We start from the raw sequence: 16,293 nt of genomic DNA, 5'->3' as shown, positions 1-16,293 counted from the left end.
TTCTGCTAACTTTTTAGGAATTACAAATATTTCTTTGCAAAGTTGCCTATTTTTATATGTTCAAAGGTTATTGGACAAATTGACATCATTTCAAATTTAAGGACTCTTTAGTTGCATGAAGATCTTTTGCAGTCAACAACTGCCTGACGTCTAGAAGTAATTGACATTTCTTCTTTTCTTTTTCTTAAAAAACACAGCACACAGTAACGTCTCTCTGCTTCCCCTTTTTCTTCAGTAACCTGTATGATCAGACGACTGACCTATCCTTTGAAGGACAGCCCATTTCTTTGCAAAGAAATTATCCATTTACACTGTGAAACACCATCTGGTCAGTTTTGGCTGAGTCTGAGCAGAGAGTGAGGAATTCTTCTATCTGCAGTCACATAATCAATATACACCAGTGACTTAGTTCCAATGGCAGGTATACAGAGTTGCCATAGCAATGCTTCCACCTCCAGCATGTTTGGCAGATGCTGTAGCATGCTTTGGTTAATGAGCCTTCTTCAGCAGACTGAAGCCTGAAGTGATTACTTGAATGTATGCTGACAGATATATCATGTCTGTATATGAGTGTGTACATGAGAGAACTAATGAAAAATAATAGAACTAGCAGGTCTGTAATGGTGCTCAAAGGCAGAACAAGAAAGAGAAAACAATATAAGAGAAATATGATCTCTTTTCCTGTTAGCATACTTGATGTAGTGTTTTGGATCAGCTGAATGCTTTTTAAATGGGTTTTACAACACTTATGTTTCTCAGAGTGTCCTGTATTTTAATTGATTTGTGTCGTCTGGCTTCATTGACAGTACTGGGACAGTGTTCCCGTGGAACTCCGTGAATAACTTTTCTGTTTGAAGTTTATAACCTAAATAGAAAAAAAAACCAAACAAACATAAAAACAAGCTTTGCCCACATCTGTTTACTTAAAAGCACAACAAGCAGCTCTTCTAGCCCTTGTTCACAAGTCTCAGCTTTATAGCTTAGGCCAGACTAAAACTGAGACAGAGGGTCTAAAGGTACACAGGTGTGGACAGGGCTGGAAAACACTAACACTCAGGCTATCGTGTCCAGATATCTGAAAGAACACTAAACAAGTCACGTGGGTGTAATTGGTCTTTAATGTACAGTAAGCATGTAACTAAGAAAACAAAACAGCACCAGGAAAAATGTGAACCTCTGTCAGTGTAACCAAGTTACAACTATTCTGTACTGTGTGTGTGTGTGTGTGTGTGTGTGTGTGTGTGTGTGTGTGTGTGTGTGTGTGTGTGTATGCATTCATCTTACATTTGGATTTAGGATAAAACCAAAGATTGCATCTACTTATTTCTCATTAAAACAATTTAGCCTAGCCTTGGTTAATAATTAACATGTTGTAGCATTTGAAGCCACACAATATTAGCGCTGACAATGATTACAAATACCTGTGAAAATAAATATCAAAAGATACATATTCTTTTTTTGTCTACTGAAAGCACAAATATACGGATTACATAAAATTACAGGCATTTTTTTAAACCTCAAAACAAACCTAAAAAAACCCCCAGAGTGAAATGGAAGAGCAAATGTGAAGGAAACATTTGATAGAGGTTTGGAAGGGAAATTTGGGGGGGGGGAAAAAAAAAAAAAAAAAAGAAAATCAAGTGAAAGAACATTTGTATTCCTGTTCAGTCATTTGTGTGCATCACACTCAGGTGGACAAGTATGGTAACGTCTTCAAAGCCAGTCCATTTCTCCTTCTGTTAGCATAGGTGAACAGTGCAAACAACTGCTCCATGTTTTTTATTATTCCAGCTGGCCTCAGCTTGGCTAAGGCAGGGGGGTGGGGGTGGGATCTGCCTGCCTTCAGTTCATTGTTCTGCCTTTTGATGAAGGAGACAACCTGTTTCCCTGCAGGCCAGAAACCCTGGGGTCTAGGACAGAGTGCAAAAAGTAATCCATGCTCTTAGCCTCCACAGCTGGTAGGAGGGTTAGAGGGTGGAGAGCCTTTACAGGCCTCGGCCTAGCAGTTGATGGAGGCACAGTCTGATTTGGCTTTCCCTGCCGAGCTGATTATCCTCATGAGGCAGTGTCCAAACTCCTCCAGAATCATCCTCTCTGCCTCAACTTGAGGCTGGTGAGTCTGTTCTGCTTTTTTGGCCTGCTCCAGCAGACACTCGCATGTTGCTTCAAGCACTTCCTTTGTTACAAACGTATACGGGAGCCTGGGGGAAAAGCAAAATAAAAGTCTGAGTATTGACAACAAAGCCATCATTATCTGGTCTCAGCAGTAGTAAGCAGATGGATCGTGGAGACTCCATGTCAATCAGACACGAGTTTTAATGACCCCCTCCATAGCTTCATATAGATGTGCTGACACTCCTGCAGCTTGTACAGGAAACACACACATTTTGCACAGTTTCTGAAAGCGCGTACGTCTCTACTTAAAGTTTTAAAGTTTAGGTAGTTTAGGTCAAATTTGATGTTGCATTGCAGATGACAGAGATTCTGAGTGTCTTCTTCTATACAGCTTATTAATTTAACACTGGTATTGGTTTGGTGCCCAGGGTGCATGCCTAGACATAAGTTGGTCCTTGCAAGAAAAGAAGACTTCCTTACAATGTATCTGGGATGTAGCCATTATTGTTGAAATAAAATAAAAGATAAGTGCTTTATTCACTCATCTCTCCTGAGTATCAGGATCCAGATTCACCCAAACCTCCCTCTTCCTGCACACCTCTTGCAGGGTGACATAAAGGCCTTCATAAGCCATCAAAAGATGCAACTCCAGTCCCTCCCAAATGACTGAGCTCCTCACCCTCTCTCTAAAGGAGTATCCAGCCACCCTTCACTAGAAGATCATTTCTAATTCTTGCGGTACTGTGTCCGCATCACTGCAGATCCTGTATCAATCTGTCAGTCAATCTCCTGCAGCCCTTACTTGTGCAACACTTTAGCTAAAGCTAAAGATTCTACAAAAGTACATATCATATGCTTACTGTAAAAGAAGCTCTTTGCAGATTTGATTTTATGTTGAAAAATGTGTGAACTGTGTTTCAGGTACCTGCCACTTCCACTTGAAATCACAGGCGTCGTCCGCATGAGCAAATCTGAGATCTGTGAGGATAGTTTGGTCTTGGCTGCCGTTTGCTGCTGAACTCTCACTTCTGCTGCATCTGCCAAATGCATTAGCGTCTTCCTCTCCGGGCTCTCCTCAAAGTTTTTGCAGCCGATGCATTTACAAATGGACGAACACATGATCTTCGCCTGTGAAGAGAAACAAAAATGAAGAAAATAAATGCCAATAAGAGAAGAATGAATGGAGGTGTAAAAAAAATCTGTAAAAAAAAGAAAACTGGAGAGCTTACCTCGTAGCACTCGCAGTAGTTCTTCAGGCAGCCTGAGCGTTTGCAGTTGCAGCCCTTGCTGTGTCGACGGTCCGACTCTCCCTCCTTGCCTTTACCAATTTTAGGTTTAAAGGCCTCTGGGTTTCGGTCCAGACAAGTCTGTGAAAACATGTTTGTGCAGCAATTTATGAGTCAAACAGGATGCAGTTCAGCCCAAAAACAGAATTCAGAAAGTGGACTTCTGCCTCACCTTTATAGCTTTGAGACGTTCAGTTTCATGTTCCAGGTTATTGAAGCAGTTATTGCAGTTACAGTTGTTGCAGAACTCTCCATTTGCAAAACAGTCACAGTAGCTACAGGAAGGCAAACAAAAAAAACCACCATTTAATAAAACCATGTCAACTGTAATTTGATTCAGCAACATTAAGTTTCTCAGTGCTTCCTAAACTCTGATAAAAAGGAAAAATGGTTTCCACCGCAAAATAATACTGTATTAGCATTTTTTTAAACTAGCCATTACCAGCTAAGCAGGTCAGCTAATTGGAAGTTTGTTTGTTAAATCTCTTGCTGCTCCAGTCTGCATGCCAAAGTATCCTTAGGCAAGATACTGAACCCCAAGTTATGCTCCAAGTGTTAATAAGAAACACATCAGAGAGCACTTAGGTGTAGAAAGAAGTGCTTGTGTGAAAGGGTGAATTAGGCATGTTGTATAAAGCACTTATAAAAACCATAAATACCAGTCCATTTATCATTTACCATGGTGATTTCATAGCAAAGTTGTTCTTTGACCTCCTGGAAATAAAGGTCATGAATTTAGAGTTTTACCCAGGCATTTGTGTATGAGATTAATATGACTGCAAGCTGCTAGATTAGTGCAAACATAATAATACTGATTACTGTTATCTATATTATTAACAATGATTATTCCTTAAAGTAAACATAATAAAGTCACTGAACTGAGATTTTATTGAACTTTAAATACAATGAGGGTTAAAAACACCATGGGGTGTTTATGACCATAAATCTCATTTTGCAAGGGCACACGTGATTCCCTGCCAGCCTTTGGCCTCCACTGTAAGACGCCTGTGGGTGCAGGTAAGGACACAGCTAGCCGCAAGTGGCAGTGGGCTTGTGAGCCTCAGGAGACCTACACAGCAGCTGGAAGCAGACAACAGAGAGCCAACGCAGAAAGCCAACTGTCACAAATACTGAAAGCATACCAGGTTAGAGAACCTGAGCAATCTGGAGACAAAGGCAGCTGCAGGCAACTGATAATCCTTCTACAGGTTCATTAATAAAAACCCAGCCCTACTTTGACCAACAAATCAAATTAAGCTCAAGTCCACTGAACTTTTGTCTTAATGTTTTTTAAGAAAGAGACTTGTCCCTCTGCCAGATGAGCAAAAAAATATTTACAATATTAAAAATATGCATCAATATTTATGGAGCGTAAACAGGAACTTGGTTTCTTCTTTCTGACTCAGAGACAAAAAGCTAAAATATAATGTCACAGATGACTTTACAAAATATTCAGCTGAAATTACAAACATATAGTTTGTATACAAACATGTATTAATTATTGAGCTACACCTGGACAGATTTATCCAATGGATAAACATTATCAGTGACAGTTACACTTACAGTTTGAGGCACTGTGACTTGGTACAGTTACATGGTTTTCTTGGTCTTGAGGTTGTTTCTGCTGCTGACAAACTGAACCAATGAACATTAATTAGATTAAACTATAGACAGTCACGAGAACAAATGAAGAAAATCACTTTAATATTTTGGTAAACATCTTTTTAAATAGAACAGATATCATTTAGTTGGTCTTTCAATGCAATATATATAAAAACAAAAGTCATAGTAAGATGGCTTCTACCATTTCTTACCCATTAAGAGGCAATCTGGCCTGAGTCTGGATACCAGTGGATGCAGAAAAACTAGAGCTGCTGGCAAGCGTCACAAATGGTGGCTGCTGGATCTATGAGAAAAGCAGAAACACGATATTGAAACTCACTCAGGAAAAGGAAATCAATCTTTTAAAAACAAAGAAACAAAAAACAAAAAAACAAAACCCAAAACAAAACAAAAAAACCCTTCAAACCAGGGCGTACAATGGATGAAGGTACATGGGATTCTATATTGTCGAACAATGGATTATACATTAGGGAAGCCAGGGGGAAATTTATTCAATACAAAATTCTTAACAGATACTATTATACTCCTTCAAGGCTGTATAGAATGGGGATTGGTAGAGATGACTTGTGTTGGAAATGCCAACAAGCCAAAGGTACTCTGATACATGTACTCTGGGAATGCCCGCTGGTTTTTCCAGTTTGGAACACTGTACTGAATTATTTGCAGGGGTGGACACTTTGTAACCTACCCAGATCACCTAAATTATGTTTACTAGGAGACAAAGGAGAGGTGCTGCAATTAAATAAACACCAGTTTAGAGTGTTAAGTACTGCATTGGTAACATGTGCCCGTGTCATTTTGGAACACTGGAAGGACTCCCATACTCCAACGCTTAAAATGTGGAAAGACAGAATGATTGGGAATGTTGCATGCGAAAAGATGCTGGGAAAAATACATCATGTGACGGAAGCTGCGCTGGAACAGTGGGACAATTTTTGCACCTACATGTCTACCTGACTTGGACATTTGAGCTTAATACAACATATGTTAAAACCTCACTTGTTTTGTTTTGTTGTGGGGTTTTTTTTGTTTTTTTATTTTATTTATTTAAAAAAAAATTGTTTGTTTGTTTTTGTTTGTTTGCTTCTTGCTTTTGGTTGCTGCATCTCTGTATTTGCTGTTATAAAATGCAAAATCTAATAAATACTTGAATTATAAAAAAAAAAAACCAAAAAAAAAAAAACCCGTCAAACCAAAAAGCACACAAAGATAATTCACTAACCTGTGTGACATATTGTGCTGGCACAACCGCGTAACCCACATTCCCTCCTCCTGGAGCTGGTGTCAGGACGGTGCCTGGAGGGAGGTTGGTGAAGTTGGGCTGGATTTGGGGTAGTGGAGTCGCAGGCATGATCAAACGTTGCTGAGTCTGAGTGGTGGTTACTACTTGTGGTCCTGATGTTAAGGGCTTAGGTGCCACCTACGGGGAATAAAAACCATGAATGCAGCTCAAGGGACATTTCAGAGAAAGTTCTCTTTGAATGAACTTGGATACCCAGGTTACCTGTTTCATGGTCTGTGCTGGGACAACTGGGACAGACATCCTGACCGCTGCTGTACTGACCACCATAGGTTTAGCTGTGGAATAAGCACCATCACGAGTTGGTACAGCGCAATTACTAAGTGCTGCCTGTATTTGTTAGCAGAGGAAACAAAACAAGTTCATAGGTCACCTGTCTGTATAGAGCTGGTACTGGGACCACTGGGCTGTCCTGTGCTGCTCGCTGTCGTTGCTGTGACGAGGCGAACGTAGTGGAACCTGCTGCCAGGCACCTGGATCTGCTGCACGTTGGGCTGGGTGGCCAGGGGTATGATTGTTTTAAACTGGGAACCTCCCACTCCTCCAACAGCCACAGGTTTAATGTTCTGAAAACATTCACATCAAACGGAGAAACAGACTGAAGCCAGTAATAGAAGAGAAAATTTAAAAAACAACAACAAACAAACAAACAAACAAACAACAACAACAAAACCTAAAGAACCTCATCCTAAAAGCAGTTTGTTAAGAGCTGCCCGTTTTACTGGCAATACAATCTTCAAAGTGCACTTCAGTTTCTTTTTTGCAGGCCAGGATTAAGCTCCCCAAATGCTGATCTATTGTTATACATGTAAAATGCATAAAAACAATCTTATATCATTGTTGGGGCAGGTGGTCACATGAAAACATTTAATTGTTTTGAGTATTAATTATCTTTCTATCTGCTTGGAAACAATCTTACACAACCATTTTATTTCTGGCAAAAATGTATATTGGTATGGAGGTAAAATTTACATGCGAAGTAAGTCATCATCATTGGTGCCCCACATAGTGCACTGAGATAAACATGACACGGTCTGTCCTGCCTTTTCTGCATCAGATGGCCATGGCTTTAGCAATGCAGTCAGTTGAACAAAAATAACTGCACAACTTATTGTTTTATATACAAAGAAGAAAATTCAGTTTCTCTAGAAATTGCAGTGGGAAAAACCGGACTCCAATGTACAGGCGCTCGCCCTCAGGCACCCTCCTCGGTTTCACTCATAGGGGTTTTTGAATTGCCTGTTGTCTGGTCCCTCACCCAGGACCAATTTGCCTTGGGAGATCCTGCCAGGGGGCGAAAGAACACCCAATAACATAGCTGCTCGGATCCCTGGGCCACGCGAATCCTCTACCACACCGGTCCCCAACCCCCGGGCCTCGGACAGGTACCGGTCCGTGAGTCGTTTGGTACCGGGCCGCAAGAGTTGAGGCTCAGGTGTGAAATGTATGGTTTTCAGGGTTTTTAATCAGTTTTCAGCGTTATTTTGTTATCGTTTTTATCGTTAACTCTGTTTTCCTGGGTCTTTTCACGTGTGTTATGAATAAATCTTTTTTTCGGTACCGGTACTAGTTCTATTTTGTTGTATTTATCCGTGACACCTTAAAGGCCGGTCTGTGAAAATATTGTCGGGCATAAACCGGTCCGTGGCGCAAAAAAGGTTGGGGACCGCTGCTCTACCACGATAAGGTGGAGATTCACAGATGGAACTTTATTACCAGAAAAAGTGAAATATTTCCATAATGGTACAAATTTGAGAGAATTTTTTTTTTTTTTTTTTTTAAATCAAAGCATGCAGTGCACAACTGAGCCAGTCATTTTGAGTAATGAGCAGTCTGTTTACTACAAACTGTGTCAGACTATAAACAACAATCCCACCAACTGCAGATGTATCAATCTGATATTTGGAACGGATTTCCTCCATTTTGACCCAAAAAGGTTGGATCGGATATAAGTGATTAAATCTATTCACTTCCTTTCTGTGTTCACTACACAGCAGCAATTATTATTTCAAGAGCTAACATAGCACAGAAGAAGCCATTTCACTCTATTTTTATCTTTCCACAGCTTTTAACTGCATGTTTGCTCCATGTTTGTTTTCATTCATCAGTGTGATGCTTATTTGGAAGTTTGGGAGGTTTTGTTCTGTTTTTGTAAAACTGCACTTGCAGTAACAGTGAGTTGTCTCCGTCTTCACCTGCTTCCTGTCAGCTCAATTCTAAATGCGGCCTGTTTGTGTGTAGCAGTAAAATGAGGTGCACTCAAGAGCAAGAAAGAAGAGAGGAGGAAAATAGCATGACTGCACATCACAGCAGTATGCTGCAACTCCTTGACTCTCATACGGAGCTGAAATGACACTTATGCACAAACAAGGTGAATACGTTTTTTTTTAATAATTCCTTTTCTCCCCTCAGATCAGATGGTATCAACTACAACTGACTGTTCTGTGCTTTCATGTTACCTGCGTTGTTGATTGGCTAGTGGCCACCTTGACTGGAGATACAGATGTTGACTGCTGGACTGTAAGGATCTGCTGGCCAAGTGCTACATTCACAGGCAGTGCTACAGACTTCTGAGAAGCACCGGAGGTCGGGGAAGCCACAGACACCACAGTCACCTGGCAGGAACAGACAAGCGGCATGAGCTGTGAAAATTTCACCTGATTAAACAAAGACCCTAGTTGGATGGCAATATAGCTGCCATTACGTATGGTAACAGGAATGTCACATAAACCAACATTCTATAACAAGGCAATTGCAAACACTATGTATACATATTCATTAATTAGTGGGAGTGAAAGAAATATCTAATATAATTAGTGCTGTCAGTGTTAATCTCATGAATCGCTCTGTGCGTGGGGCTACACAGCATCAACGCGTTAGCACGGTTAGCTCGTTAACGCCGTCCAGCCCCACGCACCGGGCGATTCGCGATAACTCGTCATTTTAACGAGATTAACACTGACAGCACTAAATATAATACAATATAATATAATATAATATAATATAATATAAACTCCTGTCTGCAAATACGATGATGATTACTAGTGCCAGAGGCTGATGTTTATGTACTGTGACACATCAATCCGTTGTGGGCTGTCTAAATATTCAAAGAGTGTGAATACATCTACTGCATTTTTTAATAACTACATTTCCAAAAAACAAAGACAATCAAATTGTTATTTTAAACAACAGTATCGGCCCAACCACCAACGCTACCTCTCAGCTTCCTAGCAGACACACCTATGGGATCAATTTCAAAATTCTACATAATTTTATTCTCCAGTTTACGCAGTCACAAGATTTTCATAAAACTTCACCTTTGACCTTAAGGTCAAAGTCACTGAGATTTGAACTCTTCTGAGATTTTTAGTACATACACCTATAGTATTAACTTGAAGCGTCTACGTTATCCCATTCACAAATGTAGGTGTCCATGCCACCCCCCTGCCCAGTAGGGTGACGATAATACCCCAGGGCTCTAGACTAACTTTTCGCCATGGTTGCATTGGTGCGCCTGTGCATCAGCACAAAAGTTAGGTTCACAAAAACTGGGCGCACGTGACATCATTACTGTATGTGGAGTTTACGTTCAAGCCATTTTTCTTGTGAAGAATTATTTCGGACTTCAACTTAGAGAATGGAAATTCTTCTTTGCAATATTGTAGGCACTGTTAAACTTAATCATCATTTGGCCTCCTCTGATGACCTGTTTGCTGCTGCCTGCCGCTGAAAGGCAGTGGAGAGAGGGGACACTTGGGCAGTGCATTTATATTGTGTCATATAATGTGTTTTCTAGATACACTGTGCTTTTTCAGCGTTTCAATTCAAAACGTATTTGCACCAGTCACAAATGCAGTATTGCCGGGCATGGTCTTTCTACACGCACGACAGTAAATGCAGTGCATAATGTTGGCAGCTTTACTGTATCTTAGCCAGGGAAACTGGTCAAGCCACTCTCTTCGAAATGTATGCACTTTCCCCCTTTTACTTTCAGTGTGCTCTGGCTCAGAGGTCGATGCCGTCTCTGCACCAGTGTTAGACTTAACCTGAGAGGTTGTCAGAGCATTGGCTATGAATTTCAACAGATCAGGCCTTAACTTAACAAAAAAGTTATCTTTTCATCTTTTCTCATTACCCACAGCTACATCCACTATCAGGCCTAGGCTACGCACCTCTCTCTATCTGCTTGCACTTTCAAACGTAGGCCTACAGGAATATCTGGACCACGGCCAATCAGAGAGGTCCCGCCTCTAACTGAGTATCTCTCTCTCTGATTGGTTTAGACCACGATATGGGCATAACGTGTGTGTTGTTGACCACACGAAGGCTTTCAGAGTTGCAAAGACTCTGCATAGTTTGGTAGTGGCCCAGTGATGGTCTGAGAAGGAATGGAGGGACGCACAAACCTCTACAGGCTAGGCATTACACCCTGAGTGTGATTACATACTGGGAGAAAATCCCCAGACCCACTGTCAGACCATACCCTGATACCATTAACTGGACCCCATCCTCGCCTGAATTCAATAGAGCATCTCTGGGACATCATGTTTCTGTCCATCCGATGTTGCCTCCTTTCCACGAGCTCAGTGATGCACTGGTTCACATCTAAGAAGATATTAACCAGTACACCATCTATCGTCTCATTATGGTTAATTCCTCAATGTTGTCAGTCATGAATGCAAGCATGTAGGGGCCCATACAAAATACTCTCTACCTGTGTTTCAGCATGATTTTTTTTTCCAGTTAAGATCTGATGTGTTTTCAAAGTGTTATTAAATGTTTTAATATTTTGAAAAGTGTGTTACAAAAGTGTGTTACACCTCAGTTTAATTGAGGTCAGTTCTCAATTAAACTGAGGGTAAACAGATAAGCCCTTAAAGAAGAATAGCTAGCAAACATCCTTCTCTGATCAAAGTACCATTATTATATCATTGTGATTCCAAACATTTTTGAGTAAACATTGCAGGGGGTTTCGAGGTGATTTATTACACTCGTGCTTTACCTGCAGTAACAGGTTGTAATTATGTGACAATTAAACTATAGACTTATTAGTTTTAGTCTCTAGCCACTTGATCATATTCAGTTAAAGTAAATATAGAAAAATATAATATCACCTTGCTGGGAGTCTTGAGAGGGGAAATGGCAATCTTTTTGCCAGGGATACTTTGTAAATTAGTGTTGTGGGGCTCAGAGAGAGTAATGGTCCTCGGGGGCATCACTGGTGAACTCTGGGTCAGAACCCGTCCTATGAACAGACAGTGCAAGGTTTAATGACAAAGCTAATTACAACATAATTAGAAAACAAACAGCAATAAACTATGTGGTTTGATAATTATTTAAAAACTGAAACAACAAAATAGCCTCAAAAAGTTATTACTTAGACTTACCTGTGATCACAGGAGGCATTGATGTCTGGGCACTTATACCTTTGCTGTTAACAGTTTTTGTGATGATAAACTTGATCGGTGCAGCTGAGGATGCTGGTGTCTTCTTGGCAATCTGAAAAGACAATTAGCCAGAAATGTTTAAACGTATTCATTCAATATCCAAACATTGCCTCTTTCTGCAGATGACGACTACTGGCGTGTCCTAGCTTGGTCAGTTCTGTTGCATTTTCATTTACTGATACTGATGTTGATACCTGAGCTCTAGTTGCACAACTTAATTGATACTGGATTTATGAGGGTGATAACTGAATTTATATTCGTAGGGAAAAAGGTCATCAGTGATATTGTAAGATTACATACTGAGCTGGTCAATGTGCAGTATTAAGACAATTCTTTGTCAGTGCTCTGATATAGCAACTGTGAAATTATGACACTTTTTTTTTTCTTCAATGTACACACAATATCAGCACTTCTGCAACATGACTTTATGCAGCCAGACAGGCCAGCTGAGGTATTCATTTCACAGCAACACCGGTGGCTTTTTTTAAAAAAAAATTTTTAAATCTGAATATCTTACTGGGGGTAAATTATTGCAACCATTCTCCTACATGTAGGATAAAAAGAGGATATACCTTTCCTTCTCTTCTGAACTATGATTTTAGACAAAAATATAATTTTTATGCTTGTTAAGATGATCTGACTTCAGTTCTTAAATAAATAGCGCACTAATAATGTTCATCTAAACCCTGAGAGTGAGTGTGCTTGTTTCCCTACAAATTTTTTAATTATTTAAGAGGATAAAAACTCCCAAACAAACATGCCCAAGTGTATATGCTTGCTCTACCCCTTATACACAGAGTGAAGCAGTCACTGGTAACAATTTTTAATCCAAATATGAGAACTGCTCATTTAAACAACGTCCAGACAGGCGAAGAACAGTTGAATGGGGAGATTTACCAATTTGTTTGTAACCTATAATGTAAACCTGTTACGTCTGTACTTTATGAGTCAGACAACTCCCACCCCCTGCCAAGAGGTTTTAACCAGATCCTAACAAAAAATACCCTGGAATTACAAATCTAAACACCAAGGAATCTTTACATTCCACATTCAAACTACATGGCTGAACCTCTTAATCTTCACCAAAGTGGTGCTCCTTTTTTTTTTTTTTTTTTTTAACCTTCTCTTCCCTTCATCTCCCAACCAGTCAAAGCCCATGTTAGGCTTTCCATGAGCCTGATTCTACCAGCAGGTTCTTTCTATTCAGAAAAAGACTTTCTACTTTACCATCGTCATGTGCTAAGTGATCATCATGTCATCAGGATTCTCTCACTAATGCTGTAGAAGCCTTTAACTTGCAATACAAAGTCCCTTGAGGTGACTGGAATTGTATAAATAACATTTAATTGAGCTCTGTGCGTTATAGTTCCACACTAGATTCCTAGTGGTTCTAGTGGTTACTGAGACACAGTCCCACTCCATCTTCTCTGAAACACCAAACTGTACTTAGTCAGTACACGGTTGTTAGCTTACATTTACTGGCAGCCTAGATCACGGTCAAAGCAGATCTTATCTAATAACTTGAAAAACTTTGTACACAGTATGTTCAATTGATATTGAAGCAATCATTTACAGTAGTAATTATGTTTAATTTAACAGTAACATGTGGAACATGACAAGCAATATTTTTGTAAAAATGTATTAATAATACAAAAGGTTATTGTTACCTGGACAGTCTTCAGCTGCTGGGTCTGTAATGTGGTCACCTGGTTGCCCACCACTGGCTTCAGGTCTGGCCTCCCACCTATAGTCACCACTTTAAACTGCGGAGCTTGAGACTTGGTGTCTCCGGCAGTCTGTGAAATGCCAGGCTTGCTGCCTGTGTGGGGTAACTGAAGCACTATAGGCTGCCCCGATTTTCCTATAGCTGTAACCAAAAGTTTCTGTCCATCCTGCTTGATGACCTGGGGTGAATTACCTGCAGACTTTGCTGCTTCTGAGGCTTGAGAAGCCACCTTATTGAGAATAATCTGGCGATTTGCAGGAGAGATTGTAAATGGAGTTGTGAGCTTCTGTAATCCACTTGTAGTCACACTAGTTCCAGTAACACTGTCTGTGGTTTTGGTTGTGGCTGTCGAAGTAGCCAAGGCTGGTTTGATGGTAAGAAGAGGAGACGATGTGCTGGAATTTGAGACAGGAGGCGGACTTCTGGGGCTGGCACTAAGCATGGAGTCTGTGGCCGTGGAGGTGGTCATAGCCTTAGTGGGTTCGGTTAAAGCGGCATCTGAACAGAGGCTCACGTTCTCTGAAGCCACGGGTGTATCAGTTTCCATTGGGACCGATGCATCATCACTGGGCTCTGAGTGGACTGCAGTGGTGCCAGGTTGAGAGTGAGGAACATCCTCTATATCCTCAGTATCCATGATCTCATCTGGGAGGAGGCTGTTGAGCTCTGGTGACACTACATCCATGCTTGCAAACTCTCAGCTTTCTGTTAATCCTGAAAAAAACAATACAATTTAATTGTCATTGCAAAATACATCACAAACACTAGTAAGCCACAACATTAACACCACTGTCAGTTTAACTTATAATACAGGCACACATGTTCAAACTCCAGCAGGTCAAATCTGTTTTTCTGGCTATTATATTAGGCAGGAGGGTTTTCTGTTGTATTTGATCACTTTTATATTATTTGAAAGACCTAGAAGCTTACCTTTACTGCACTAGATGCACCATGAACAGGGAGAGACAGACAAAGATAATACAATTTTAAAATTCTGAGGATATACATTCATCATTTTAGAGAGCTGTTGCATTTAATTGCAGTCAGTGTTTGCAATTCATTTAAAAAAATGTATTCCTCTACTCATTTATACAATATACATAACTGGATTATAATGCAGACAGACAGCTAAAAGCTGTGCTGAGAATATAGAGCAAGATAGTTCAAGCTAGCGAGCTAGCCATGTAGGTGCAGTAGAAGTGCCAGATTGTCATAACTTTACCTGTAAATGACTTCAGTAATTACGTGAGATGTAATAAATAAGGAGGTGGGAATGAGTAACGTTTGACTTGTGCTGATTTTGACTGAAGCAGACAGCTGATGCTAGGCCGCAACGATCATCTCTGCCGTATCTTTGTCCTGCTGCACTCTACTCAACATTAATCCACCGAAACGCACATATGAACCCTACCCACTCCATACCACATTCACACGCAGAGCTGACTGAGCTGAATCTCTTCACGTCCCCAGGTGAAAGCCATCAAAAGAAAACTGTGCTGAGTTGCACTCGTTTATTTTAAAAATGCCCAGAAGTGGTCCTGACTGGGGCAAAGAGCGAGAAAAAAAAGCGACAAGCTGTTTTGCTGGCTGCGTTACTATTTCAGGCCGGGGTTGGATTTCGAAAGATCCGCCATTTTTACCTCGTCATCAGCTTAGTTAGCTGCCCGGCTAACGCTAAGCTATGCTGAGGGGAAGCGTTTATAAATATTGGTAACAAGCAGAGACACTTACACTGACAGTTCACTGCAAAACAAGCATAACTAAACAATCGCTGAAGATAAGACTTGACGTTAACAGGGTGCTTCTAGCGAGTAAACCCCCCCCACCCACACACACACAAATAACAACAACAAAACTCTGCAGACTCTGACAACGTAAACAATGCTTGCTTTCAATAATTTCTCCTGTCACTTGACATAGGAGGAAATACAACATTTTAATTCCACAATGCAATTATTGCGATTGCTATTATAGATCTCCTTAACAGCATTTACAGTCTGTGTTTTAGGGCTGGAGTTAGCGTGGCCTAACCAGTTCAAAATGATGTTTTAGTTTAACCTCAAGAAAGTCATATTTTGACTGAGTTATAGTCTGAGAATGAACCAGAAAAGCGTAAATTCCAAGAATGTTACGAGGTCAACAGCTAAAGTAATATGAAACCAACTAACAGCAAATGCAACTGCTGACTTGTGCCTTCTAATATTTTACATACATATAAAAATATCTATGATCCTTTAGACGTTTCGCCAGTATGTCAAAACAACTCGATGTGCAGCTAACTTAGCTTTTACTTTTCATTTGCCGTTGCAGTAAGTAAACTTAGCGGCCGGCTCACATGATATTTACACCATGTTATTAAAGTCCCTGTTTTGTGCACGAGAAACTTTCCTTCAGCGCTGTAAATACTCTGCCAAACCAAATCCTGGGAATATTATGCTGCTTTTTCACCAGAGTGTATCCTTAAATATCGTTATCATCAAAGACAGCAACAGCAGTCTCATCTAGACAGCCCAGCGGGCAGAACAACTGTACTAGCAAACTTGCTGAGCTTGCTAACCCGAGCTAGCTAGCACAACATTATATCTCAACATTGAATACATTCTTTAATGTGAGTGTTTATGTTGAATATAGTGTGTTAAATCCTAGAAAGGGCCATTGCATAGTCATGCTTACCCCAAATTTTTAAGCTAAGCAGCGTTTCCAGATAAAAGGGAGGAAAGGAAAAGACGATTGTTCAAAATACCGCGCCGAGCGCCATTCCTCCCTGACATTTCACAGGCCGGCCACGCCCTCCAT

At 40.5% G+C, this 16,293-nt stretch overlaps 1 protein-coding gene across 2 annotated transcripts; it reads right to left on the bottom strand.

Annotated features, from left to right (window-relative positions):
- Positions 1 to 1,269: 1,269 nt before the first annotated feature.
- Positions 1,270 to 16,293, bottom strand: lin54 (lin-54 DREAM MuvB core complex component). 2 transcript variants are annotated; one of them, XM_040007156.1, is made up of 14 exons: positions 16,171 to 16,293; positions 13,439 to 14,211; positions 11,712 to 11,823; positions 11,439 to 11,569; positions 8,784 to 8,939; positions 6,698 to 6,890; positions 6,529 to 6,602; positions 6,247 to 6,444; positions 5,216 to 5,307; positions 4,965 to 5,036; positions 3,574 to 3,676; positions 3,345 to 3,482; positions 3,041 to 3,243; positions 1,270 to 2,201 (listed from the first exon to the last, which is right to left on the bottom strand). In XM_040007156.1, the coding sequence occupies exons 2-14, from the start codon at positions 14,180 to 14,182 to the stop codon at positions 2,000 to 2,002; spliced, it is 2,418 nt and encodes an 805-aa protein (XP_039863090.1). In that variant the 5' UTR covers positions 14,183 to 14,211; positions 16,171 to 16,293; the 3' UTR covers positions 1,270 to 1,999. The 2 variants fall into 2 exon arrangements, with proteins under 2 accessions (XP_039863090.1, XP_039863091.1); XM_040007157.1 differs by lacking the exon at positions 16,171 to 16,293 and adding an exon at positions 14,720 to 16,127.

The sequence above is a fragment of the Simochromis diagramma genome, unplaced genomic scaffold, assembly GCF_900408965.1.
Source record: "Simochromis diagramma unplaced genomic scaffold, fSimDia1.1 OVJJ01000682.1, whole genome shotgun sequence".
Lineage (NCBI taxonomy): Eukaryota > Metazoa > Chordata > Actinopteri > Cichliformes > Cichlidae > Simochromis > Simochromis diagramma.
The sequence above is the reverse complement of the archived record's forward strand: the minus strand, read 5'-3'. Positions and strand labels throughout refer to the sequence as shown.